General features: G+C 44.9%; 1 protein-coding gene across 1 annotated transcript in view; it reads left to right on the top strand.

The window, feature by feature from the left end:
• Window positions 1-25,575, top strand: part of LOC309584608 (zinc finger SWIM domain-containing protein 6-like) — a 427,911-nt gene extending 402,336 nt beyond the window's left edge. Inside the window, exons 13-14 of the mRNA XM_082300715.1 lie at window positions 23,248-23,329; window positions 24,578-25,575. Of these exons, the coding sequence (XP_082156841.1) occupies window positions 23,248-23,329; window positions 24,578-25,440 (945 nt within the window). The 3' untranslated portion in view covers window positions 25,441-25,575. The remainder of the gene's footprint in view (window positions 1-23,247; window positions 23,330-24,577) is intronic.
• Window positions 25,576-26,520: the final 945 nt, after the last annotated feature.

Below are 26,520 nucleotides of genomic sequence, written 5' to 3'. Positions count from 1 at the left end.
CATGTATAGCTTTTTTTCTGATTGGTGTAAATTCTCTGGCTTTGGTCTTATAGTCAATAAAATCTAGAGTGCATGCCCAGTGGGGGAGTGGACGAACTTTGGAGGGAGGTAACTTTGGGATGGAGGTATGTGTTAATATCACAATCAGCCTATAATGAATCAAGTTCATCCAAGGAGAATGATTTCACCAGTTGTTGGCTCAGTAGCAAGACATCTCTCTCCCTTGGGTAACAGGTGCTATGGGGTTTATCAGCTGCAAAGTACCACTGAGTTCCCCTCCCTGCAAGGATTTCTACAGAGACTGGCCACAGTGTCTCCACTCTGCTCCACCCTCCATTTCATCCCTCTTAGCAGGTGCTATGGCTGCAGATTGTGGGTGTGAGGAATCATCATGGAATAGGTTTCAAGCATGCCAACCACATTCCATCCAGGGAGTAGCAGCTGCATTTTACCCTATAATTTCTGTACCATTATAACTTCTGTTAGAATGTGAATATAACTTCTCAGTTTCCTCTAATTTTACCCTGAGCCATCTTTCCACACTCTCTATTTTCTCTTGGATTCAGTCTACTTGGAGATGTTATGACATGCTTCAAAAGGCGAGAATAACTCAGGTTCTTGCTAATAGATCCCTTGGGGTGGATTAGAGTGAAATGACACTGAATGGTTGGTGTTTGTAAATATATATATATATGTAGGGTTTATTTTAGAACAATTTGGTTGCAATGGAAAGCAGGTCTGCAGTCATTTGCTTATTATCTATTGTAATATAGCAATATAAAAACATAACACTTAAGGAAATATATTAAGGAAAATAAAGAGAAATAAAGGATAAGAGTAGAAAGGTATAAAATCACCATCCGTGAGTCCAGTGATGAGATTTGGTTGTTGCAATTGCAATGTCTGTTGGTTGAAGTGATGGTTGCAGTCTTGATCCATCAGGGATGGGGAAAGCCTGAGAAATACAAAGTCCGGTGGGATAATATATCCTCAGGCTCAGGGGGGAGTTTCACACTTAATGTTGTAATGCTGTGAATCACTGGACACTTTGGGAGTCTTTGATGGTTTATGACACCTTCTACAACATTACAGCTGCCTCTTAGGTCAGTATAATTGAGTCAATTATGGGCCATCAGAAGGGATGAATACTTTCAGGCCTACAATGTGAATGTTCTGTGTGAATGTCCCAGTGCTTCTCCCAAAGGGAATTTTCACACCTGAGCCACTTGTGTAAGGACATTGGCATGATAAAAAGCACTATTCCACCTGGCAGGATTTACCTCTTATCAGCCTCTTCCCTTATCTTGTTAAACACCCAGCTTGTAGCCTGAGGTGGTGGGTGTACACACCCTCTGCAACTAATTGGTTACTTTGCTCATCATCAGCAAAGCATCCTGCTGATTGTTTGAGCCATTAACAATTAACAGTCCACTCTCCCACAGGTGAAAGCTGAAAATTCTTCTTGGACATTGGAAGAGTGTTAGCCTTCAATTTGTGTGTGCATTGATACAGGAAGTCTCGTGTATTGGTTTTGTATGGCCTGGTTTTGGTACAGGGGGGGAGGGGGTGGGCTACAGGGGTGGCTTTTGTGAGAAGCTGCTAGAATCTTCCTCCATGTCCAGCAGAGCCAGTCCATGGTGGCTCCAAAGATGGATGTGCCACTGGTAAAGGCTGGGCCAATTAGAAATGGTGGTAAAGCCTCTGTGATAACAGATTTAAGAAGAAAGAAAAACAAAAAAATTGTGGTGCAGTTGCAATTTCAGCCAGAGAAGAGTAGGGTGAGAACATGTGAGAAGAACAACTCTGCAGACACCAAGGTCAGTGAAGAAGGAGGGGGAGGAAGTGCTCCAGGCACTGGAGTTGAAATTCCTCTGCAGCCCATGGTGAAGACCATGGTGAAGCAGGCTGTTCCCCCTGCAGCCCATGGAGGTCCATGGGGATGCAGAGATCCAGCCACAACCCGTGGAGGAGCCTCATGTCAGAGCAGGTAGATACCTGAGAGGAGGCTGTTACCCCGTGGGAGGCCCATGGAGACAGGGGCTTTGCTCCCATGCTGGAGCAGCCTGTCCTTGAAGGACTGCACCCTGTGGAAGAGTATCCCACGCTGCAGCAGTCTGGGGAGGACTGTGTCCTGTGGGATGGACTCACGTTGCAGCAGTTTGCAGAGAGCTGTTGCTCATGAGATGGACTCACATTGGAGAAGTTCATGGAGAACTGTCTCCCATGGGAGGGACCTCATGGTGCAGCAGAAGAACAACTCCTCTCCCTTATCACTATCCCTCTGGCTCTGTAGCTTCTGTGCCAGAGCGCGAGGTGTAGTGATCTCTAAAAGGTGTCTCCAAAGTGAAGCCGCTCAGCAGGATCAGCTATATGCACTCACACACGCATGCATGCACAAACACACGGATAGCTTCAGTAATATGATCGGCAGCAAAGAGGCAGGAAGGTTCTTTGCATAGATTTCCACAGGAGCAGTTTATTGCTTCTACACTGTGAAGGGTTCTAGAGGCAAAGACCCAGAACAATGGAGGGTCTAGGTTTTTATACAGGGGCGGGGCAAAGGCAGGACTAGGAAATGGGGACCAATGGAGAAGCTCTGGGGGTGATGAGGGGCAGAGGCCAATGGGGGAACCTGGAGTGGAGAACTTTCTGGGATATGAAACATATAAGGTAGCAAGGTGGTGGAGAGGCCACGGGCCAACAGCCAACCACGAATACAGAACTGGGGTAGATTACCATAACCAAACAAGGCATTCTGGGAGAGGCTTCTTTCCTCACCATGACTGAGACAGAAGTTTCTAGTACTAGGGACTGTCTTACCGAGAACTCTTTCCGTCCCTTGTACCACAGGCTAACTGGCCACTACACTCCCTGAACACCGGGAGAAGCCATGGGTGATGAACTGACCATAACCCCCATTCCCTGTCTCCTTGCACTGCTGGGGTAGGAGGTAGAGCTGGAAGGAGGGAGGGGTGTGGGGAAGGTGTTCTTAAGGTTTTATTTTACTTCTCATTATCCTGCTCTGATTTTGTTAGTGTAATAAATTTAATGCATATCTCTAAGTTGAGCCTGTTTTGCCCGTGATGGTATTTGATGAGCAATCTCTCCCGGTCCTTATCTCAACCCATGAATCCTTTGTTATATTTTCTCTCCCCTGTCCAGCTGCAGAGGGGAGAGTGGCTTTGGTGGGTGCCTGGCATCTGGCCAGCATTAACCTGCGACATCCCAGTTGGACCTCCTGGCTGACGGGACACACTGTTGACTCATATTCAACTTGCCATCAACCAGGATCCTCAGGTCCCTTTCCACAGTGTTAGTCTCCAGCCTCTCGTTCCCCAGTCTGTCCATACATCCAGGGTTGCCTCGTCTCAGGTGCAGAATCTGGCAGTTGCCTTTTTTAAACTTCATACTGTTGGTGATTGCCCGGGCAATAACTACAAGTGATATAAAATATGGGCACAACAATAAGAGCTTATAGTCCTTTTTCTACGATTCTGCTGACTTTACAAGAGAACTTCTTTGTAGGTACTCCTTGTCCAGAGAGATAAATCATTGGATCCTTCCCCTCAGGTGTGTCAACTGCAGCATTCAGCTTGGTGTCATCTGAAAATTTGCTCAGGGTGCACTTGATCCCTTTGTCTATGTCATTATAGAAGATTTTAATTAACACTGGTCCCAATACAGATCCCCGGGGGGACACCAGTTGTCACCGATGTCCACTGGGACTCTGAGCCATTGACCACTACCCTCTGGATGTCACCATCCAATCACTTTTTTATCCATCAAACAGTCCACCCATCAAATCCATCTGTCTCCAATTTAGAGAGAAAGATGTTGTGGGGGACTGTGTCAAAGGCTTTACAGAAGTCCAGATAAATTACATCTGTAGCCCTTCTCTTGTCCACTGATGTAGTCTCTCCATCATGACTGGGTTGGTCAGGTAGGACTTGTCCTTGGTGAAGCTGTGCTGGCTGTCTTGAATCACCTCCCTGTCCTCCATGTGCCTTAGGATAGCTTCTAGGAGGATCTGTTCCATGATCTTCCCAGGCACAGAGGTGATGCTGACAGGGTGGTAGTTCCCAGGGTCCTCCTTTCTACCCTTTGTACAGATGGGTGCAATGTTTCCCTTTTTCCAGTCACCTGGGACTTCACCTGACTGCCATGACTTTTCAAATATCATGGAGAGTGGCTTGGCAACTACATCAGCCAATTTTCTCTAGACTCTGGGATGCATCTCATTGGGTCCCATGTACTTTTGCACATTCAGGTTCCTCAGGTGGTCACAAACCTGATCTTTACTTACAATGGGAGGGACTTTGCTCCCCCAGTCCCCATCCTGCTGTCCATCCACTTGAGAGGTATTGAAGACTGAGGCAAAAAAGTTTTTGAGTACCTCAGCCTCCTCCTCATCATCCGTTGTTACCAGTTTTCCAGCATTGTTTATCGAGGGGAGTACACCTCCTTTCACCTTCCTTTTCTGGTTCACACACCTGTAGAAGCCCTTCCTGTTATTCTTTGCATCCCTTGCCAGGTTCAGTTCCAGTTTTGCCTTTGCCTTCCTCACCCTATCCCTACACAACTGAACTTCATCCCTATATTCTTCCCAGGATACCTGTCCTAGTTTCCACTGCCTGTGCATTTGCTTCTTTCCCTTTGCTTTGACCAGCAGGTCCCTACTCAGACATACCAGTCTCCTGTCTTCTTTGCCTGATTTCTGATCCTGTGGATTGTTAGCTCTTGTGCTTTATGGAAGACTTCCTTAAAGATCTGCCAGTTCTGTTCTATTCCCTTGTCCCTGAGGGCAGTCTTCCAGAGGATCCCACTGACTATCTCCCTTAAGAGCTGGAAGTTTGTGTTCCTAAAGTTTAGGGGCCTAACTTTACTCCTTACCTGACCCATATCCCTCAGGACTGCAAATTCAACCAGTGTGTGATCACTGCAGCCAATTTTTGGCTGCCTCCAATCTTGACGTCCCTGATTAACTCACTTGAGTTGGTGACCAACAGATCCAGTAATACATCCCCTCTGGTAGGGCTATCTATTACCTGGCTCAAGAAGTTGTCATCCATGCATTCCAGGAGTCTCCTGGATTGCCTACAGCTCACCGTACTACTTTCCCAGCAGATGTTGGGGTGGTTGAAGTCCCCCAGCAGGATGAGAGCTTGCAAGCGCAATGTCTCCTGTAGCTGGAGCAAGAAGGCTTTGTCAATAGGCTCCCCTTGATCAGGTGGCCTGCAGTAGACACCAACTACAAGGTTCCCTTTGTTGCCTTGATCTCTGGTCCTTACCCACAGGCTTTCGACCTGCTCATGGCTGTTCTTCAGAGACAGCTCATCAAATGTTGGTAATGACATCAAATGCAAAGAAAAATCTAAATGTAAGAAATAATCTAAATATAAAAAATCAAAATATCAATATCAATATATCAGCAATGAGAAGAAAACACACTGATGCGGTGTTAATTGTTCTGAGCTCTGGTCTAGGTGTTGTTTTTCTCTTCTTCTTGTCTCCTTCCCATGTGAGCTCCCTTTTATTTTAATTTTGTTACAGATAAACAACTGCCTTCTGATTGGTCCTCAGGGCCTCTGCTAATTTTGTAATACACAAAACATGTCTCAAGCATTCCATGCATGTGATTGTTTTCAATCACAGTAAGTTACACACTCATATGGTGGTCTTCCACCAAAGCAATTTTTTCACAGCATCCTCAGCAAACACACAAGTTAGCAGAGCCTTGAGGGTTAATATTCTCTCATTCTAATCTTGGTTAGGATGCCAGGTGTTTGGCACTGTTCCCACATCTCCCCCTTTTTTGTTTTTTTGCATAAAGGGTTCATGGTGATCATGGTGAACACCTGGGCTTCATCTCCTTGGAGGTGGTTGATGCTTCAGATGAGTCGCAGAACTATAAACACACAAAAAATTTAAAAACTTCCCACTGCCACAAAAACCCAAATGTGTAAATTAAGTCCCTCAAAGCAGTGTTTGGGGTTAAGCCATTGTACACTATTAGACAATTCATCCCATACATTTTGTTTTTGCTAGCTTTGGCACACGTGCCATCTGCTGTTTTAAAGATTGGGCTAAATTGTGCATTTCGCTGTTAATGTTAGTAGCAAAGACACCCTGTTGATGCCTTAAGAGGCCTCCTAGACACAGAGACTAGACAGGAGTAAGGGAATAAAAGTAGGTACTTATTTGAAAGGCCTTCAAAGGTACCCCCTGGGGAGCCAGAGGCTATTGCCAAGATGGACCCCAAGATGGACCACAGGTCACGAGTTCTTCACACTTTTATAGGTTTAGTTCATTTGCATATCAGGGTTAATTCTCCAATAAAAGCTTCAGTTTAATGATGTAATTCCCCTCAGCTTACCCCTCCTTAGCAGCTCTTCGGTTTATACTTTTGGCCTAGGACAGTCTTGTTGTCCTTGGAAAGCAAGCCTGGAGAGGCTTTGTTATGTCTACCTAGCACGAGAGAGCAGAAATTAACAGGCTACAAGAAACTTCAGAGTTACACACTAAGCAGTACAGAATTTGAAAAATATAAAAGTTAAAACCTAAGGCATCGCTGTAAATGGGCTTTAACATGTTCCCAGCCACAAGTGGTTTGATTGCAGTGGAGTGTTTTGCCAGTTGACAGGGGTGATCCAAAGGGCACAGATACCAATGGAATGAATGGTCTTATTTTACTATGAATATTAAAGCAACACAAAAGTAAAATGATACTTTTAATAAAATAATAAGCTTAGTATGTTCTCAGCTTTAACAACAAGCAATCATAAGCAGGGTAATGCACCTAATCATTACTATACAGGAGAAAGGATAGTGACTTAGATACATCACCAACTGCCTAAATACTTTACCATCATCCAGAGTCCACAATCATTGGGGAGCCTTGTTTCATAGCAAGGACCGGGAGAACCCTTCTGGGTAACTGGAAAATTCCACACAGTGCATCCACTCGTAGGTAAGGTCTCTGAGTTTGCCCCGAAAGGGGGTCCAGCCTGTATAGGCCCAAATCAGCAAGTTGAAGTGACTTGATTATATTTTTAGCACAGAAATTCCTGGTTCTGATGGTCCAGTTCCCAACCAGCCAGGGCCAGGGCTTGGTCAGAGCCCAGGCTTTGGCTGGGAGGGCTTTCCCTAAAATATCCTACAAACAAGCCTCTATTAATGTCAGTTGGATACATTTTTTACAGATAGCTACACAAGTATTACCGCAGGCCTGGTTCCTACGGTATATCACCGTGTCCCGCAGCCATAGGGAGGAGGAGGAGGAGAAGATCCAACAGGCAGGAATTGTGCAGCAAGATTGATTTATTTAATTATTTTACAAACTCTTTTATAGACTTTTTTCTTCATAGTCTAATTGGACAAAGGACCAGCCACCCCTTGGGGGTGATTGGCCAAAATCCTAAAACATCCATTATCAAAATATTTTCTACTATACCATAAACAAGACTTTCCAAGGTTGCAGGTGGCTTGGTTGTTTACATTCCCTGCTACCTCTTCTGTGAGAGAGAAAAATCTCTCACGGAGTTAGAAAATAACAAGAAGATCCTCACTAACAGCATTTTTGTACCTACACACAAGGTTATGTGAAAGTTTCTAAAGCAGCTGGTTCAGCATCAAACAGCTAGCATAAGCGTCTTTGTCATCTATTTTTAGCTAAATCATACTGATGGTGTCAGTCACATAGTGCTCAGGATTCCTCTTGTAAGTCAACTCTGGCTGGGGCCTGCTGCTTAGGCCTTAGCACATCTGGGAGTAACACGCAACCCCTGATCCTGATGTTCCTAATCGTAGCAAAGTTTCAGGCGACTGCTTAAAGCTTCTTGTTGATCTCCTAACCACACTAGTGCTGCTTCTAATGCATCTAATCTAGCTAATATTTGTTGATCAATACTTGTTTGCATGGCCATTTTTGCCTTAAAATTACCTAACACATCAGCAACAGCATGAGCAGTTTGCACAGCTTTTGTAAGCGCTGTTGTTGTGATAGCAGCCGTAGCTGCTATTATTATGGCAGAGATAATAAAAGCTATTAGCTATCTGATAGGAAATGGGAGGACCAACAACATGAACCCAATATACCTGTTCTGCAGTCACCAAAGGCATGATAAAAAGAAAACTGAATAAACTTCTTACAGTACTGTTGCTAGCTACGATTGCTAGGTAGGCCAGGAAGGTGTTCTCCAGGGTTCGTGCCACTCCTATACCATGCATCAGGATTTCTGCTCTTTGCTGCAGGGTCTTCAGCATCCCCCATGTTATCTCTGGGTTCATCCGCTTGCTGCTGGCTGGTGTCATGCAGCGCCTCTTCTTAGGTATTGAGATTCTCTTCAGCTGGGGTATCGGGTTGTTGGACTGGTTTTTCCAGCTCATGGTATGGTTTTACCAGATGAGCAGATAACCACTTCGGGCCTGTTGGCAATAGAACACATGCATGCCTCCCCCCCCCCCCGCCCCGGGTTAGTAAATCATCTGGGCCTTGCCATTGCACACCCAATTGTGGAGCGTTATGTAAAACTTTTGGAAATTGGTTCTGCGCACACAAACCTTCAGAGCAGTGTCACTCTGCCAGGGAACAAGATTGCTGATCTGCATTCAAAAAATTTAGTGTAAATATTGCATTATCTAATTATTCTTGAGGATCCATATTCCCCCCTTTTTGTTTTAATAACATGCGCTTGAGGGTCAAATGACATCGTTCTATCATGTCTTGGTCCTGGGGATTATATGGGATCACTGTAACAGTTTTCACACCCCATTGGTGAAGGAATTATTGAGTATTTTTAGAGGTATAACCTGGGACATTGTCAGTTTTTAGAGTCTTTGGCAGGCCCATAATAGCAAAGCAATGTGTCCAATGTCTAAGGATATCTTTACCTTTTTCCCCTGTGTGAGCAGAAGCACATATTAGGCTAGAAAATGTATCAATGGTAACATGAACAAACCTCAAACAACCAAAAGAATGTATGTGAGTAACATCAGTTTGCCATAACTCACTAGGCTGTAGGCCTTGGGGATTAACTTCCTGAGCAGGAGGATGTGAAGGCAATCTCTGACAGTCTGGGCAAGCACACACAGTATCTCTTGCCTCAAACAAAGGGATGTGAAACTGTTTACTCAGCCTTGCTGCATTCTGGTGAAAAAATGAATGAGATAAGTGGGCATAATTGAATTGTAATGTTGCTGCAGTTAAGCTTTCCACCTTGGCATTCCCCTCTGCTATAGGACCAGGTAAATTTGTGTGACTCTGTATATGAATAATAAAAAGAGGTTGGTTTTGGTTCTCAATTAGTGACTTCAATTGAACAAAGCTCAAACAATATCTTATGGCTAATTTCCTTTATAAAAGCACCATGTATTCTCATTGTGACATTAACAACATATTCAGAATCACTAATTATATTGACTGCTTCTTGTTTAAAAAATCATTCAAGCTAACACCGCTGCATGTAGTTCAACCTATTGAGTGGAACCACCTGTTTGATTTATTGCATATTTCCATTCGTGACCATCTTGCCATGTAACGACTGCCTTTCCTGTGTTTCCTGATCCATCCATAAAAACATTACGTTCACCAGGAATAGGGTTATGGCACACAATAGTTTGTAGTGTTAAAGGCAAGTGAACAACATTTTGCAACTGTTTGTCTGAAGGCAAAGAGAAAGAAATCTGTCCTACAAAACCTGCCAATGCTATATGAAAAATATCTGAATTTTGTAACAAATTGTACTAGTTTGAAAACAAACCAGTGGGAGGCACCAAGTCAGAATAACAATTTAATGGGGAAGTTTAAAGAAAAGGAAAGAAAAAACAACTAAAAGAAAACACTGGTTCAAACTGACAGAGTCAAGATACAACCTGAGTCCCTGTTAGGCAGGGTGGTGGTAGCAGTCTGCTAGAATTATGGCTGCAGTCCTCTGAAGCGGTGATCCTGTAGAAAAGAGGGTCTGCTCTTCCTCAGAAGGTCCAGTGGTGGCTGTGTAACTCCTGTCCTCTGGAAATCCAGTGGAAAGGTCCCCCCTCTGGTTTTCAACCTCAGCTTATATCCACGCTGGGATGCTTGGTTCCTCCCTCTGGGTGGAGCATCTCACAATGGGGTAATGAGTCATAAGGCCAGGTGTTGATTGGGCTCATTAACAGATGATAGTCCAGAGGGAGTTATCTCTGAGTCAGGCGGCAGGACAATGATGGGCCATTAACAGCAAGATAGCCTGGGGGGAGGAGGCAAGGAAACACTGCCCCACCTGATTTCAACGGCTGATGGGGATGGTAATAGAATACACTGCAACCCAGGACACAAATACTCATAGTTGCCAACAGACAGTGGTAAATTAATAACCTCCAGATCATATCCTGTCAATTGTATGATGTGGGTTTTGCCCTTCTTAATTAAAGACGCATAGAGCTCTATCAGGGTAGTGATTGTTTTCCTAGGTGTATTTGGTAAAAAAATTCATTCTAAGTAGATCATCCTGTCTCCCTACAATTGCCCTATTAAAGCTGTGGGATACGGTGCAGTAGGGAATAAAAACAAGAGAACTGGTAAAGCTGAAACAATTCTGTCTGCTTTTGCAGTGGAGATTTGTGAGCTAATTATATCTAATTCTCGAATAGCTTCTTAAGATAATGTTCATGGAGAAGATAAATCAGGGTCTCCTTTCAACTGAGCAAAGAAATGTTTTAATTGATGAGTGGCTAAACCTAGCATGGATCGTACCCAGTTAATTGCTCTCAGTAGCTTTTGTAAATCATTCAATGTTTTGACATCAGGCTTTAAAGTTAATTGCTGTGGTTTCACATTTCATTCAGTCAGTATCCATCCTAAATACTGCCAAGGGGGGATTCTCTGAATTTTTTCAGGGGCAATTTGTAGCCCATGCTGAGTAAGATTAAGAATGAGATACCAAATAGTATCTTGCAAATATGAATCATCCTGTGCACAAACTAGAATATCATCCATATAATAATAAATGATGCTCTGAGAATATCGAGCCTGCACAGGCACCAGGGCATTGGACACCAAAATTTGACAAATAGTAGGGCTATTTATCATCCCCTGAGGAAGCACTGTCCAATGATATTGACGCATGGGTTCAGCATTATTAACTGAAGGGACAGAAAAAGCAAAATGCTCCTGATCCTCAGTGTGCAGAAGGATAGTAAAAAAGCAGGCTTTTAAATCAATAAGAATCAAGTTCCAATCCCTGGGCAGTAAAGTAGGGTTTGGGGTACCTGATTGCAGGGCACCCATGGGTTTTATGACTGCATTGATAGGTTGTAAATCATGCAATAAATACCATTTTCCTGATGTCTTTGGGATCACAAAAATAGGTGTATTCCAGGGACTAGAAAAAGGAACTATGTGTCCTGTCCGTGATTATTCTTGTACTAGTTGGTTTGCCTTAATGAGCTTATCCCCTTTTGTCCTGGGGTGACTGTATGATACTGTATTCCCTATTGTCTTCCCTATGCCAGACATGAATCCTGTGCCTTTCTGTGTCTTTAAGCTGGGTCCGAGAGAAAGGGAGAAAAGAAAACTGAGCAGTTTTGTGTTCAAGGACACAGATATACACTCCCCTGCGTTCCTGGCTGCTACAGAGCGGAGGAAAGCACCTTCCTGCTTTTTCCCAGCTCTCGGCTCCTTTTTCTCAGGAGAGAGACGGAGAGTTAAACTCCTTTGGTTTTCAGATAGTCTGCGAGCTGAGGCAAGAAAGTTTTTTTTTCCCTGGGACTTCAGCTTCTTCTTCTTCTCTTCTGGAACTGTTGAGAACACCAGAACTCACTGGGAGAGCTTTCCACCAAGGCCTGGAGGGGCCTACGTTGAACCCAGCTCCAGAGGAGAGAGAGAGACCACACCCAAAGAAAGGACTCTAAAATCTTACCAGGTTTCTCTCCACAGTGAGAGGTTTTATTATTTAGCATTATTATTCTTTTCCCATGTGTTTGTTAAATAAATAGGGTTGTTTTTCCTTCACTTTCCTCTGAGGAAAATTTTTTTTCCCCAAACCTGGTGGGGGAGGGGTGGCTGTAACCTGCCTTTTATCAGAGGACATTCAAATTTGGACGTTCCTCCAAATTTGTCTCAAACCAGGCCAAATAATTAGTGGCACCCAGCGCGTGGTCTGGAGGAAAGTGAAAAAACCTGTGCTAATTACATTTTGGTTTGAATTTACTTATTCTGTGTTGGGGTAAAGTAGTCACCATGTTGGTAGAGTTCATACTATCTTTCTGGTTTGAGGTACTAATGCCTTTCTGGTCCCTAGGCCAGTTTGGCTATCCACAAATAGCTCTGATTTTGTCCCTGATACATAATTTTTACAGAACCGGGGCACGAATCGGGATTTTTATTTTGCTGTGCTCAATGAAAATGATTTATAAGAAGTTAACAGAGGTACAGGCAGCTGTTCAAAGTGTGTATGATATGCGGTTTCTCTGTCCTAACCCCAGTCCTAGTTTCAGTAGCCTGTTTTGGGAGTTTATTAGTAATAGCATCCAGTTTGTTAGAGGAGGAGGGGACAGGGTTTCCCAGCCTTTCATCTCCCTCCCCTTTGATACGTTATGTTTTGAGAATGTTCAGTTTCCCCAGGATGTTAAAGAGACCACTATTGCCACAGGTCTAGGCCCTAGGGTATATCACCGTGTCCCGCAGCTGTAGGGAGGAGGAGGAGAGAAGATCCAGGAGGCAGGAATTGTGCAGCAAGATTGATTTCTTTAATTATTTCACAAACTCTTTTATAAACTTTTTTCTTCATAGTCTAATTGGACAAGGATCAGCCACCCCTTGGGGGTGATTGGCTAAAATCCTAAAACATCCATTGTCAAAATATTTTTCTCCTGTACCATAAACAAGAATTCTCAAGGCTGCAGGTGGTTTAGTTGTTTACATAACTCTGCTACCTCTTCTGTGAGAGACAAAAGTCTCTCACGGACTTAGAAAATAGCAAGAAAATCCTTGCTAGCAGCATTTTTGTATCTACAGATCCCCTTTTTGTTTGATAAGATAAAAACTCTACTATTAATCCTAAATAGAAATTTACATCAGTTATTAATTCTAAATATGTCCTTAAGTCTTTAACTATCTGACTCCATAGCAAGAAATTTAAAGTTCAGTCTCTGCTTGTGGAAGGACCATCCGCCTGATGGTTGACATCCTGGTCATCATCAGAAGAGTCATTAGGCTGATGATCTACATTCTGGTCGCCATTTGGATGCTTGGCATTCTGGTCATCATTTGGAGGTTGCCTGTTCTGCCTCTGGTGCCGTAGGTCAGGGCGAACGCATTTTGAAGGTAGCCACCATACTCCAGTATCTGTGGAAATGCAAGCATACCCACAACCCCAAAGGATAAGCTCATGAGGGCCTTCCCACTGGTTAGTGAGTAAATTCCGTACCCAGACTTGCCTGGGCCAGTTGTGTCTCACCTGAAGACTGCAATGAGAGAAAATGATTCAGAATAACAGGATTATTTGAATTTTGTGGTACTGTAAGGTGATTAGTTGTATACAAAGCTTTTGCTAGTCGGCTTCAGTAACCAAATTCAAAGGTTCCTGTGACAATCGTTGAAAAGCCATGGTAACAGCCCTTAATTCAACTAACTGAGCAGAGCCTGACTCGGATTGGTGTGTTAGTCAACCACCGCAAAGGCAGTGTAGGATACTGTGTGCCCTTACGCACAGTGACCCCCAGTAAAAATTTGGCAGGTCTTTTCAGGAATAGTGACAGGGGGTTTTTGTGTGGAGACCATAGCATGAATCTGACCTTTAAAGTCAGCGTCAATAACTCCTGAGTGCACTAAGATTCCTTGATGGGTAACGTCAGGTTTTCCCACCAGCATCACACTGGATCCCTGGGCTAAGGGTCCATATGCCTCCAAGGGAACCTTATAAGTACTGCTAGAGTCTAAGATGACTGTGGCTGCGGTGTGGACGTCAAAACTGTCTGATCCCTGGGTGCTGTCTCTAGGGTGGCTGAGTACGCCTGTGCCACCCTCTGGGGGAGCGACTGCATTGGAGAGCAATTCCCCCTCCTTGCATCCCGGCGGAAGTTTCCCGACAAAGGCCGACCATCAGCATGAGTCTGGGATCTACAAGAGTCTGAGCAATGCCCTGGCCTGCCACACCTCTTGCACTGGGGCATTGCTGTGTTCTCTTTTTCGCTTGGCTTAGGCTGCTTCCGTTTTTTCGCCTGTTTTGGTTGCTTTGGTTCACTATCAGAAGATGTGTGAACAGGCTGCAGGAACGCAGCCAAAGCAGACCTTTTCTGGTTCCCAGATCCCACCTTAGCGCAGGCTTCGACCATGTCTGTTACCTCAGGATTCCCTGGCAAGGCATCTATGATTTTTCTGCACTCCTTGTTTGCGTTATCTCTCACTAACTGCCTTAACAACATCTGTCTTAACCTGTCATCCTCAACCTGCTTCTCGAGAGAAGCAGCGACTTTCTCTATAAAAGAGAGGAATGACTTATTTTCCTTGAACTATTTCAGTATATTGCTTTCTAGGCACAGACAACTCTATGGTTTTTAACAGGGCAGCCATGCCGACCTGTTGAGCTTGCTGCCGGATGCTAGCGGACAAAGTACCCTGTAGGCTGGGATCAGAGAAGGGACCAGTCCCCATCAAAGCATCTGTTCCCACTGCACGTCTAGGATTGGCAGCTGGGAGCTGCATCTTCTCTAATGCAGCCTTGTCGGCCAGCTTTCTCCAGGTTTTCTCAAAAACTGTAAATTGTATAGGTTGAAATAGAATTTGACCTAAATGTCTAATATCAAATGGAGAAAGCAAATCTGTATTTATCACCCTTATTATCTGCATAACCTCAGCAGAACCTAGCCCATGTTGTGCCACCTTGGATTGCAAATCCAGTGCAACCTTCCAAGCAATCACCTCATGCTTGTCATGCTCCCCTGAATCTGGGAGAGCCTTATACACTGGGAAAGCTTGGATCTCCCCTTTTGGGGAGTCACTACCATCCTGAATTTCTGGCACAGCCTGTGGATGGAGTGTAACAGCTTCCCGATTACCCCCAGAATCCTCAAATCTATTTGGCATTCCAAGTGTTTCCAATAACCTCCAGTCACCCTCCTCCAACGCTCACATCTTAACTGACTCTAAGAAGCGATTGTAGTGGGTCGGCGCACTGTTACCGTGCACTCCTGAAAGGTCCAGGGGCGAGACCGGAGCAGCCTTTTTCTTCACCGCGTGGCTACGGCAGCTTTACGCCCCGGGGCAAGAACCTCATCTGCTTCACTGCCTGACAATGAGTCATCAGGCAAAGGCAACTCTGAGGTGCTGGGAGCGAACAGAGGTGGACGGAGAGGGGCACTTTGGCTAGGTTGGCTAGAGGCAGAACAGACAGCACAGACTACAGCTGGCTGCGCTGCAGTTTGAATAGCAGCTTCTTTTCGGGATGCCACCTCGGCTATTCCCGACCGAACTGGTACTGGAGCTGCTGCAGCCGTCTCTGGGGCTACAGCTGTGCCGGGCGCTGTGCTCGTCTCTTGCTCCGCAGCAGCGTTCGGCGCCGTCGCTGGGCCCCGCGCTGCCGCCCTGCCCGGCGCCGCGCTCATCTCTTGCACCACGCCAGTGCCCGGCGCTGCTGCCGAAACTGCTGCTGTTTCTCGCTTCCTGCCCGCGTTCAGCGCCGCCGCCCCCAGCCGCTGCTCTGCAGCCGTGGCCGCTTCCTGGTTCTTCCGCGGCAGCGCTACTTCTACGTTCGCCGCTGGCTGAGCCACTTCCTGGTTTGGAGCCTCGTCTCCCGCGGGCGGCGCCGGCCTGGTGCACCCCTTGCGGCAGGGTGCCTCTGGCATCTCCAACAGCTGCTTTTGCAAGCTGAGCAGTACCTCCAGCTTCCGTGATATGTTCAGTAACTCTGTCAGCAAAGGCAGATGCTGTATTAAAAGGTCGATGGCTCGGTTCTGCAGCGGTGCAGAACCGTCCAGCGTCAAGGAGGGCAGCGGACCACACCCAGGCAGTCTTGGTGCAGGCACGCCTGGAGCTGCTCTGGCCAAGAAGGGATGTCCGGGCGGTTCTGGCTCTGTTGGTGCATAGGCAAATAGGCTAGGAGCCGCCATGGTCCAATTCGCTAAGCTGCTAATTCATGGCCCTGGATAAGCCGTGGCCGCCGCCGAGCCAAGCAGCAAGGCGCGCTGCGCGCCCTCCCGCTGCCCCGACACCCCTGCCTCTGCTGGCGCGGGGTTCCTGGGGGCCGCGGAGTCCTGCGATTGTGCAGGGTGAGGTGGCGCAGGCTCTTCCTGTGGAGCTGAGGGTGTTTTTTTGGATTCACCATCACTTGCCCCTGGAGCCCGGTCAGCAGGATCCCCCTCGGACATTCCTCCGTCACTCATCACCGAAATAGGCAAGCCAGCTCTGCTGCCACAGTCGAGGTTGGTCAGCAGAATAAATAACAAACACCAGGTTTTGTATAATTCTAACACTGCTGGGTCCCCAAACGGGAGTTCATGCCGGACAGCACAGCCAAGTTCCTGCCATAAGGCAAAGTCCAGGGAAGTCTCTCTGTCCATGGAAATCCCTTTTAATGTAGCCCAATCTAATAATTCCCGAACTGAGTTTTCAGAAATGGAGGTGTGCAATATGCTAAACATACCTTTCCAGACCATTACCACAGCATCAGTTTGTGAGCCGCTGTTCGCCATTTCTCAGTCACGTCTGGCCTCCCGGTCCTGGGGGGGGAAGGGGAACAGCGTACTTCTAGAGAAATTCAGCTTGGCTCGCAGCAGCAGGACACTTCGCAGCTTTCAGATCACGTTGGGCAGCACCGAATAGTGCCGCAGGCCTGGGCCCTAGGGTATATCACCGTGTCCCACAGTCATAGGGAGGAGGAGGAGAGAAGATCCAGGAGGCAGGAATTGTGCAGCAAGATTGATTTCTTTAATTATTTTACAAACTCTTTTATAGACTTTTTTCTTCATAGTCTAATTGGACAAGGATCAGCCACCCCTTGGGGGTGATTGGCTAAAATCCTAAAACATCCATTGTCAAAATATTTTTCTCCTGTACCATAAACAAGAATTCTCAAGGCTGCAGGTGGTTTAGTTGTTTACATAACTCTGCTACCTCTTCTGTGAGAGAAAAAAGTCTCTCATGGACTTAGAAAATAGCAAGAAAATCCTTGCTAGCAGCATTTTTGTATCTACAGACCACCTTCCTGGTGTTTTATCTGGTAAACTTCTTCTATATGGTCTGCAGCTTGTCTAGAATCAGGGCTGAGATTTCTAGGGTGACTGATGAGACACCTGACCCAGATGTGGAAAATCCTGAGTGGTGTGGGGAATGGGATATGGGCCAAACCCTGAAGGAATTCTCTAACCCGATAGCCTGGAACTTTCCCCCTGAACAAATTCCGAACCCAGCTGAAGAGGGGAAATATCTGAAAGAGAAATACAATGACAATTCTAATGAGAAAAAGCTCATTGCAATATGCTGGGCCTTGGCATATGCTTATCGTACACTGCTAGGTACTGTAGGGCAGCAGATAAAAGGCGGAGGGGCAGGAAGATAAATCAGCAGACACCCCAGTCACTCAGGCTGCAGCCAAACCAGACAGCAAGCCTAAGCCATTAACAGTTGCTCCTACCATGAGAAAAAAGCACACAACCAAAACCGATTGTCCAGTGAAAGATGATGATGATGTGGGGGAAGGAATCTCAAAGCCAGAAAGTGACTCAGGCCCAGAAATCATTACTGAGTCCATGTCTATAAAGGACCTTCCTAGCCTAAGAAAGGACTACACCCAACGGTCTGATGAATCCATAATAAGTTGGATGGTCCATCTTTGGGACGCTGCAGGTGATGATACAATGCTGGATGGTGCTGAAGCAAGGCATTTGGGATCCCTGTCACTTGATCTGGCTATCGACCAAGTGATAATGAGGAGGGCTGACTCTGTCAGTCTCTGAACACGGCTCTTGAGTGGCGCAAGGGATAGATACCTGTGCAGAGATGATTTCTATATGCAGCAAACCCCGTGGAAGACCATAGAACAAGGGATCCAATGCCTGAGAGAACTAGCGGTGGTAGAGATTGTCTACACAGATGACCCAAGATTGAGGAGTCTAGACAGGGTCAGAGTTGATGCAGTGATGTGGCAAAAGCTCATATGACTTGGGCCACAAGAATATGCTTCTGCTTTAGCAATGATGAAACCAGATGACGGTGGGAATGAGACCGTGTGGGATATGGCGATGAAGCTCCGAGTATATGCAGATGCCATGCATGGCTCAACACATGCAAGAATCACAGCTGTGGAAACACGTCTGCAGAAAGTGGAAGATAAGATAGAGAAGAATCACCAGGAACTCAAGAAGGAGATTAAAGAGGGCCTTCTCCAAATCTTGGCGGTACAAATCAGAGATTCTGTTACCAGACACAGATGTCCCCCATCTAGAAAGAGAAGGTACATCCCACGAGATGAGCTATGGTTTTTCCTGTGTGATAGTGGGGAAAACATGAGGAGGTGGGATAGACAACCCACTTCTGCTCTGGCAGCATGAGTGCATGAATTGAAGGAGTGCAAGACTCAGAAAGGAAGCAGCTCCAGTTGCCTGTAGCCAAACTGCCAGAAATGATGGAAGATGACATGTCCAATCCCCTTGAAGGAACCTCTAAAATGTATGCCCAGGGAAAGAAGGAAAACCAGGACACCTTTCAAGGCCACTGATCTATGTAATCAACTGGGGTGATCTGTTGGCACCTCAGGAGACCCAGCCATCCTCTAAGTACTTTGCTGGACTGGTGCCAACATGCTCAGCTCTTTGAACAACTGGGCTATGTACAGTAAACATAAATTTTACCCTATGGTTTCAATTTTGATGTTGCCAAGTTTGCCTCTTATTTGTAGGCTTGTGACTCCAATGATGTTATCAGTCTGCATACAGAAGAAAAATCTTTAATTCTGGGACAGCCTCAGAAAATAATGTGGTTCCTGTAGAAGATAGTCCTCCAATTTTAAATTATATAGTGGGTTTTCCTTTCAGAGATGTGGGTTAAAAATTGTTGTAACCTGCAATCTCAGAAAAGAGACAAAGTATACAAAATATGGGCTTTCCAGGAATTGCTACCAAGGGAATTTCACCTAAGTTAATGACAGTTTTACTGTTGCTTTCAACACAGGTGTAATTTCATTTGTTTCTTCTGCCCAACTTTTTTATTATCCGATTTTTTTATTATTGTTATTTGTCCTTTTTTTATTATGCTGCAATGCTTTTCCCTTGTGAAAACCGGAAAAAAAATTAAAATACAAGTCAGTTTCATTAGATAAAAAAGTTATTTGAAAAAACATTCACGGATTGAGCTGGGAAGCCCTGGCGATTTGAGGGGCGTAATGCGCGCCCTCCGGGCGGCAGATCCGGCCCACGGCTATGCGCCAGCGCTGTGCTGAGCGGCCGAGCCGTGAGCCCGCACCACCGCTGTGTTCTGCGGCTACGTGAAGCGGCGTGAGGATGAAGCGGGCGGGGGCAGGCCATACTAGGCCCCCTGCCCGTGCTGAGGCTGCTGCTGCCGTTGAGTGCCCTGCCGGGGATCTGGACGGTGCTGCTGCGGCTGCGGGGGGTGGGGTGGGGGGGGAGGGGGGTCGGACGGACACCGACGGCTGCGCCGATCAAAGGCGCAAAGAGCAGGGAAGCGGCGGCGCTGCCGGAGCTGCCCCCACCCGCCGGGCAGCTCCCGGGGCGATGGGGCTGGCGTTAATAGTCTTTCCCTAGAAAAGCAAAAGATGTTACATCAACCTGCAATAACGCTTCCCTTTTACAGAGCTCCAGTGCCATAAACGCTTGCGATTGTGGAGCATTGCCAGGGAGAGACGGGTCCTTTTCCGAGACAGGTGGAGGGGGGCGGGGGGGATACATAAGGTGCAAATGGTTCTTCGCTAAATACCTGAGGGAGAGTGTTGGAAGGTTCTAAAGGTTGTGCTAAGCGTTGTTTTAAGGGAAGATACAGGTCTGGCTCCTTTTCAGGATTAACAGGAGCTGACAGTAACACATCCCCATCAGGTTCATTACCAGTATCCTTTTCATCACCCCCTGCCTCAGCTACTCGAAGGGGCTCTAAAGTACTCATGAGAAATCTCCACGTTACTATTACCAAATCAGGAATCTAAGTCTACATCTTCGTAAATGCTCCCCCACGTTCCCATACCTTAACATGAAAGCTTCCCTCATTTGGAAACCAATTACAGTGCTGTTTAACCAGTAATAAAAGTTGCTCTAATTGCTTGTCAGAGATTTTATGTTCTGCATTGACAACAATCTGTTGTAACGCTTTTAAGTAGAGTCGATGCTCCTGGGAAACCCCGTCCTATGATATTAGACTGCACAATCCCACAGTTCTTCGTCCAGTGAATACCACTGTCCTAATTTCATATGATGTGCTAGCAACTTACCCCCCATCGGATTGTGGTTCACTGAAAAGTTCCCCAATGTTGGTATCACATCTGTGATCTATTCCCACGTCATCAGTATCACGTCTTTGATATGTTTGCATCTCGTGGCTCACCAAATGTTGGTAATGACATCAAATGCAAAGAAAAATCTAAATGTAAGAAATAATCTAAATATAAAAAATCAAAATATCAATATCAATATATCAGCAATGAGAAGAAAACACACTGATGCGGTGTTAATTGTTCTGAGCTCTGGTCTAGGTGTAGTTTTTCCCTTCTTGTCTCCTTCCCATGTGAGCTCCCTTTTATTTAAATTTTGTTACAGATAAACAACTGCCTTCTGATTGGTCCTCAGGGCCTCTGCTAATTTTGTAATACACAAAACATGTCTTAAGCATTCCATGCATGTGATTGTTTTCAATCACAGTAAGTTACACACTCATATGGTGGTCTTCCACCAAAGCAATTTTTTCACAGCATCCTCAGCAAACACACAAGTTAGCAGAGCCTTTAGGGTTAATATTCTCTTGTTCTAATCTTGGTTAGGATGCCAGGTGTTTGGCACTGTTCCCACACTTCACAATACACCTCTTGATGCAGAGGACAACCCCTCCGCCTCTCCTACCTCCCCTGTCTCTTCTGAACAGCCTGTAGCCATAGATAGTTGCACGCCAGTCATGGGATTCATCTCACCAAGTTTCAGTAATGGCAATAAGGTCATAACTTTCAAGCAGCACTGTGGCTTCCAACTCCTCCTGTTTGTTGCCCATGCTGCGTGCATTGGTGTAAAGGCATCTCAGCTGGGCTGTTGGCCATATATCCTTCCTGGAGGAACATCCCTTAATTTCTTTGAGATATTTCCCTGGTGTTTCCCTGTTGGCTTCTGTTACTTCAGGAGTCCCTGGCTCATCTCCATAAGACTGCAAGTGTGCTCCAGTGCGACCAGCACATTTCAGAGTCACCGCCAGAGGACCCTCACTTGCACTCCATCCCTCTAACCTTGGCCTTTTATCCCACAGCTTCCCAGGTACAAGCCTGCTGTTGTCCCCCTCCCCCCTTACATCTAGTTTAAAGCCCTGCCAATGAGCCCCACTAGTTCCTGAGCAAAGACTCTCCTCCCTTGCTGAGAAAGGTGAGTTCTGTCTGATGTCAGCATGCTCAGTGCTGTGTAGGCCATTCCACTATCAAAAACCCCCAAATTATGGTGATGACACCAGCTGTGCAGCCACATATTAATATACTGGGCCTGTCTCTTTCTTCCAGTGTTGCTGCCTTCAACTGGAAGTATAGAGGAGAATATAACTTATGCCCCAGAATATTGGGATATGTCTGGAAGTGTGTGTTATGATCCGGTTACTAAAATTCTTAGAAATGCCTCTGCCCGAATTAAGGTGCAAACGAGACCATATTCCAGTGACAATAGTATGGGTTTTATTTGATAGCAAATATGAGGAGGAGAGAGAGAGAAAGAAAGAAATAGAAAATGAGGGGGGGACAGAAAGAGAGTTACAGGGACAGAATAAGGAAAATATCACCACTCCGTGGATCCCAACGATGTTCCGTTGATCCTCTCCATCTGGTCTTCTTGGTGGTGAAGGTCCCCCCAAAAAGCATAGAATATGATCGGTTAATATATGCTCAGGCTAGGTAGGAAAACCCAGGCACCTCCCTGGGGGGGAGTTTGCCATTGTCTTCTGCAACAGACTCCAGGTTTGTTGCATCACATGCAGTCCTGTGGTACGAGGCCTCAGGAATGACTCTGGGGGGCACTTTGGGGGGTCTTTGACGGATTCTGACACCCCCTCAGCTGCATCTCACATGAATGTCCTGTGGATGTGTCCTGTGGGGTTGGGGGTTCCACAGCTGGGCCAGTTTGTGTAAGGGAGGATAGGTGTTCACTGCCTCTAACCGGAGGTTACACCCAGAACCTCTTCCCTCCCGCCTCATTTCGGGGGGGGGGGGGGGGGGGATCTGTCAACCTGGCTTCTGTGGGCTGTGGTCTCCCCCACCCCAAACTCAGCCAGGGAAGAATCTCTGCTGTGTTTGGCTTTCTTGTGGATGCATTCTTCTTTTTCAGCCTTGTTTTTTTTTCCTAGGCCTGAGATGATTAAAGAATGGGTTTTCCCTTTCTCTAATCTGAGTGGTTTAACTTACAGTCCAAAGTCTCAGTCAGCTATCATCAGGGAGGCTTCTTTGGTTGTAGCTTCTTTATACAGTTTTTGTTATAATAAGCAAAACTTTATATCAATGTTTGAGGCATGAATTATTTGTCTCTGACAGTATGTATATATATATATATATATATCTTTGCAGCATAAGCAGCCAGTCAAATCACAGTACACTCTGTGTGTATTGTTGAAGTCAATGACCAAAAAATACATATGGAGGAAAAATTTGATTGGTTAGATTGCCCAACAGGAGTTGACATGTTTCCACTTTAAAGATTTATATACATAGAGGGAGGAGACACAGGATAATTTAATTTGGATAATTGATAATTGGTTGGGCTTTGTTGTTGGTTGGAGGCAGGAGGGCTTTTTTGTGGGGTGGTGGGGGTTTTGTTTGTTTTTTTTCTTCTCCCCAAATAAAACAGATTTTCTCCTCTAGCCTAGAAGGACCTGCAGTTGGAATTACTCTCTGTATGCTCTTCTAAGGCAGCTGAGTAGTATTTATCAAATCTTTTGACATATCAGCTAAAAAGACATAACAGAGCTGAGAAGGCAAGAGGCTGCCATTTTGAACCTCGCTGTATCTGAGTAACTTAAATCCCTGATTGTTGGTATATTGTCTTGGTTTTACAATAGGATTAATTTGTACTTTTTTTGTGTTGTTTTAATAGGTGATGCGGATGACACTGTCAACATTGAATTGGCGACGACGGGAAATGGTGAGGTGGTTGGTAACATGTGCAACAGAAATAGGTATGTTCTGAGATGCTTCTCAAGGGCTCCTGCCTTTTTGTCAGCTAATCTTAGAGGGCTTGATCTTGTTTGTCAACACTCAGGCTCTGCAAATATCTCCCACCTTCTGTTTCTCTTTAAAACTCCTTTTTTAGAAGACAATAATTATGTCAGTGATGAGTGGGTTTTTTGAGCATATAATAGAATAGGCACAGGCCAAGTGAGACAATAGTTTATTAATGCAGTGTAACTTCTTTCCCCTTCAAGGTAGGGACGTCCATAACCCAGATTTCCCCTTCTTCCCTCCATGCTGGGTTTGGGTTTGAGGCTGCAGCAGAGAAAAGGGTAGTGGTTATGGGATGTTACACTATGCTACAACATTGCTTGCTCTGAAGGGTGAGAGCACTGTCTTGTCAGCTTTGGGGAAGATGAACCGGAAAACAGGTGAATGAAATGCTGAGGTTGCATCACACTGTGTGGCAGACAAGATCTCATGAAGGGGTTCTCATTGTTTGTTGTTTGTTTTCTTGGTTTCATTTTTTTTAAGCCCCTTTGTAAATCCAAGCTTAGAGTGTAATGCTTCTTTGTTACATGGCTACGACATTGTGCAGGCCTCTCGTCTGCACTGGAAAGCAAAGCAAACCAAACACTAATGCAACCCAAGCCTTTCTACGATATTGCTCAGAGTATTTCCCTAATAAAAATCTTTATGTTCAAGTGTATATCAATTTGATGCAAGATGTATCTGAAAAGCCTGTTGGAAGAGGGTAGGGGTTAGGATTTTTTATTTCTTTTAAAGTTGTGCTTAGTATTAAATGCCATGGTGTTCTATTAAATGAGACATTTGGCATGCTTTCATATTCTTTTGTGCATGTGCTGTACTGTGAGATGCATGTTAAGAAAAGAAGTTAAAATTGCCTTTTAAGTCTTTGGTGTGAGAGCTGCTTTTGAGTGATAAGACCAAATGAGCCAGAACTTGTTATCCAAATTGTATTAGATAACAAGTAAAACAGCTCAGTTGTCTCAGTGGGAGATAAAAGCTTATCTTGCAGGCTTTGTTATCTGCATTTCAGTGATTGCTAGAGTGTACACAGTTAGGCTTTGTTTTAATGTCCTTTTGCAGACGTTATCTGGTTTAGCTTTTCTTGCTGAAGCTGGTCTCCTTCAGTGTACTGGCAACCTCTTAGAACTGTGAATATAATCTTTTGCTGAATATCTATATCTGCTAGGTTTTGTCAGTTGTGCCTAATCCTTTCTTTCTCTCCCCAGGTGTTTATGCACTGGATAGTATAATGCAAAACTGGTTTACACTTTTCACTCCAACAGAAGCCACTAGTATTGTTGCTACAACAGTGATGTCCAACAGCACCATTGTCCATCTGCATCTGGACTGTCATCAGCAGGAGAAGCTGGCCAGCAGTGCTAGAACACTTGCTCTACAGTGTGCCATGAAGGATCCTCAAAACTGTGCCCTCTCTGCACTGACTCTATGTGAAAAGGATCACATAGCTTTTGAGACCGCTTACCAAATTGTTCTAGATGCTGCTACAACCAGCATGAGCTACTCACAGCTTTTTACTATAGCACGATACATGGAGCACCGTGGTTACCCTATGCGGGCCTATAAGCTGGCCACTTTGGCCATAACGCATCTCAACCTGAGTTACAATCAAGACACACACCCTGCCATTAATGATGTTCTCTGGGCATGTGCGCTCAGCCACTCCCTTGGGAAAAATGAGCTAGCAGCTGTAATACCTCTGGTGGTCAAAAGTGTCAAGTGTGCAACAGTACTGTCAGATATTTTGCGCAGGTGTACTTTGACCACTCCTGGCATGGTGGGACTCCATGGAAGAAGGAATTCTGGTAAGCTCATGTCACTGGACAAAGCCCCTTTAAGACAACTCTTGGATGCCACGATTGGAGCCTACATTAATACAACTCATTCACGTCTCACTCACATCAGCCCACGACACTACAGTGAGTTTATAGAGTTCCTCACCAAGGCCCGAGAGACCTTCTTAATGGCTCATGATGGACACATCCAGTTTACACAGTTTATTGATAACCTAAAACAAATCTACAAAGGCAAAAAGAAACTGATGATGTTGGTTCGTGAGCGGTTTGGTTGATGAAAATGCGTGAAGGGAGGAGGTTGTTTGTTTTTACTTGAGCCTGCCTTTGTATCATTTTGAACTTAAAGAAACAAAGCCACACTGGTATTATATGTGTATAGTTATGCTGAGTTTGAAAACTAAACTGTCATGTTGTGAAAGTTTGTGTGTTTAAATTTTTTTCCTTTTTTCTGTTTTGTGTGAGAGAGAGGTTAAAAAAAGGTTTGGTTTACACTGAGTATATGTTGTCAAGTGGCAAAAGCCCACATCACTCTCCTGTTCTTTCTGTATATGTTCACAGCCTCAAAAACAAAACATATATTGCAATGGCTTTAAAAAAACAAACAAAACACCTCCATCCTGTGATAAGTACCTCGAATGGATTCAGCTTTACTCCTTTGTAACTCATCGTTATATTTCAACATATTTAAACAAACCAACAAATGAAATACTAGTAGTTAAAAGGCTGACCATGTGGCTTTGCAGTGCTGTTCATCCAGAAGCATGGCACACAATGCTTGTGCATGTGGAAACTTAGCAACTGTCAACATACATTCTCAGGGATTTATCAAAATAAATTTTTTAAAGTATGAAAGCATTTATTGTACTGTATATATATTATAGTATATGTCTGAATATTGAAAAAATCTAACGTTAATTTATAAAAAAAATCAAATCTATGTAATGCAAAATACTTGAAGCTGCAGTAGCTTGGTTTTAAAGAAAAATTATCTGAAGGACTAAAGTGCGCCTTGCTTCAGGGTTAGCTCAGGTGGTGAACTATATGCTAGGCATCTATTCAGAGCCATCTTTTGGATTTCATGGTTGGAATGATACCTACTGGGGGAAGTTTTATATATATATATATATATATGTATATGTATGTATGCATGTATATATATGTATACACACATAAACACATGCTTGTAACAGGCACTATAGTAAAGAGGGGCAACAAAAAATACACAGCCAGAGCAGCAAGCCTTAGCATTATGAATACAGTATGCCAGAATTGGAGTTTGTGCCTCCTAGCCTAGGAACCTAAATAAATATCATTTTTGACACAAAATGCAAAATGATTGATGTGATACATTACGC

The sequence above is a fragment of the Coloeus monedula genome (assembly GCF_965178545.1).
Source record: "Coloeus monedula genome assembly, chromosome: W".
NCBI lineage: Eukaryota > Metazoa > Chordata > Aves > Passeriformes > Corvidae > Coloeus > Coloeus monedula.
Note: the sequence above shows the minus strand (reverse complement) of the source record. Positions and strands in the feature narration are given on the sequence as shown.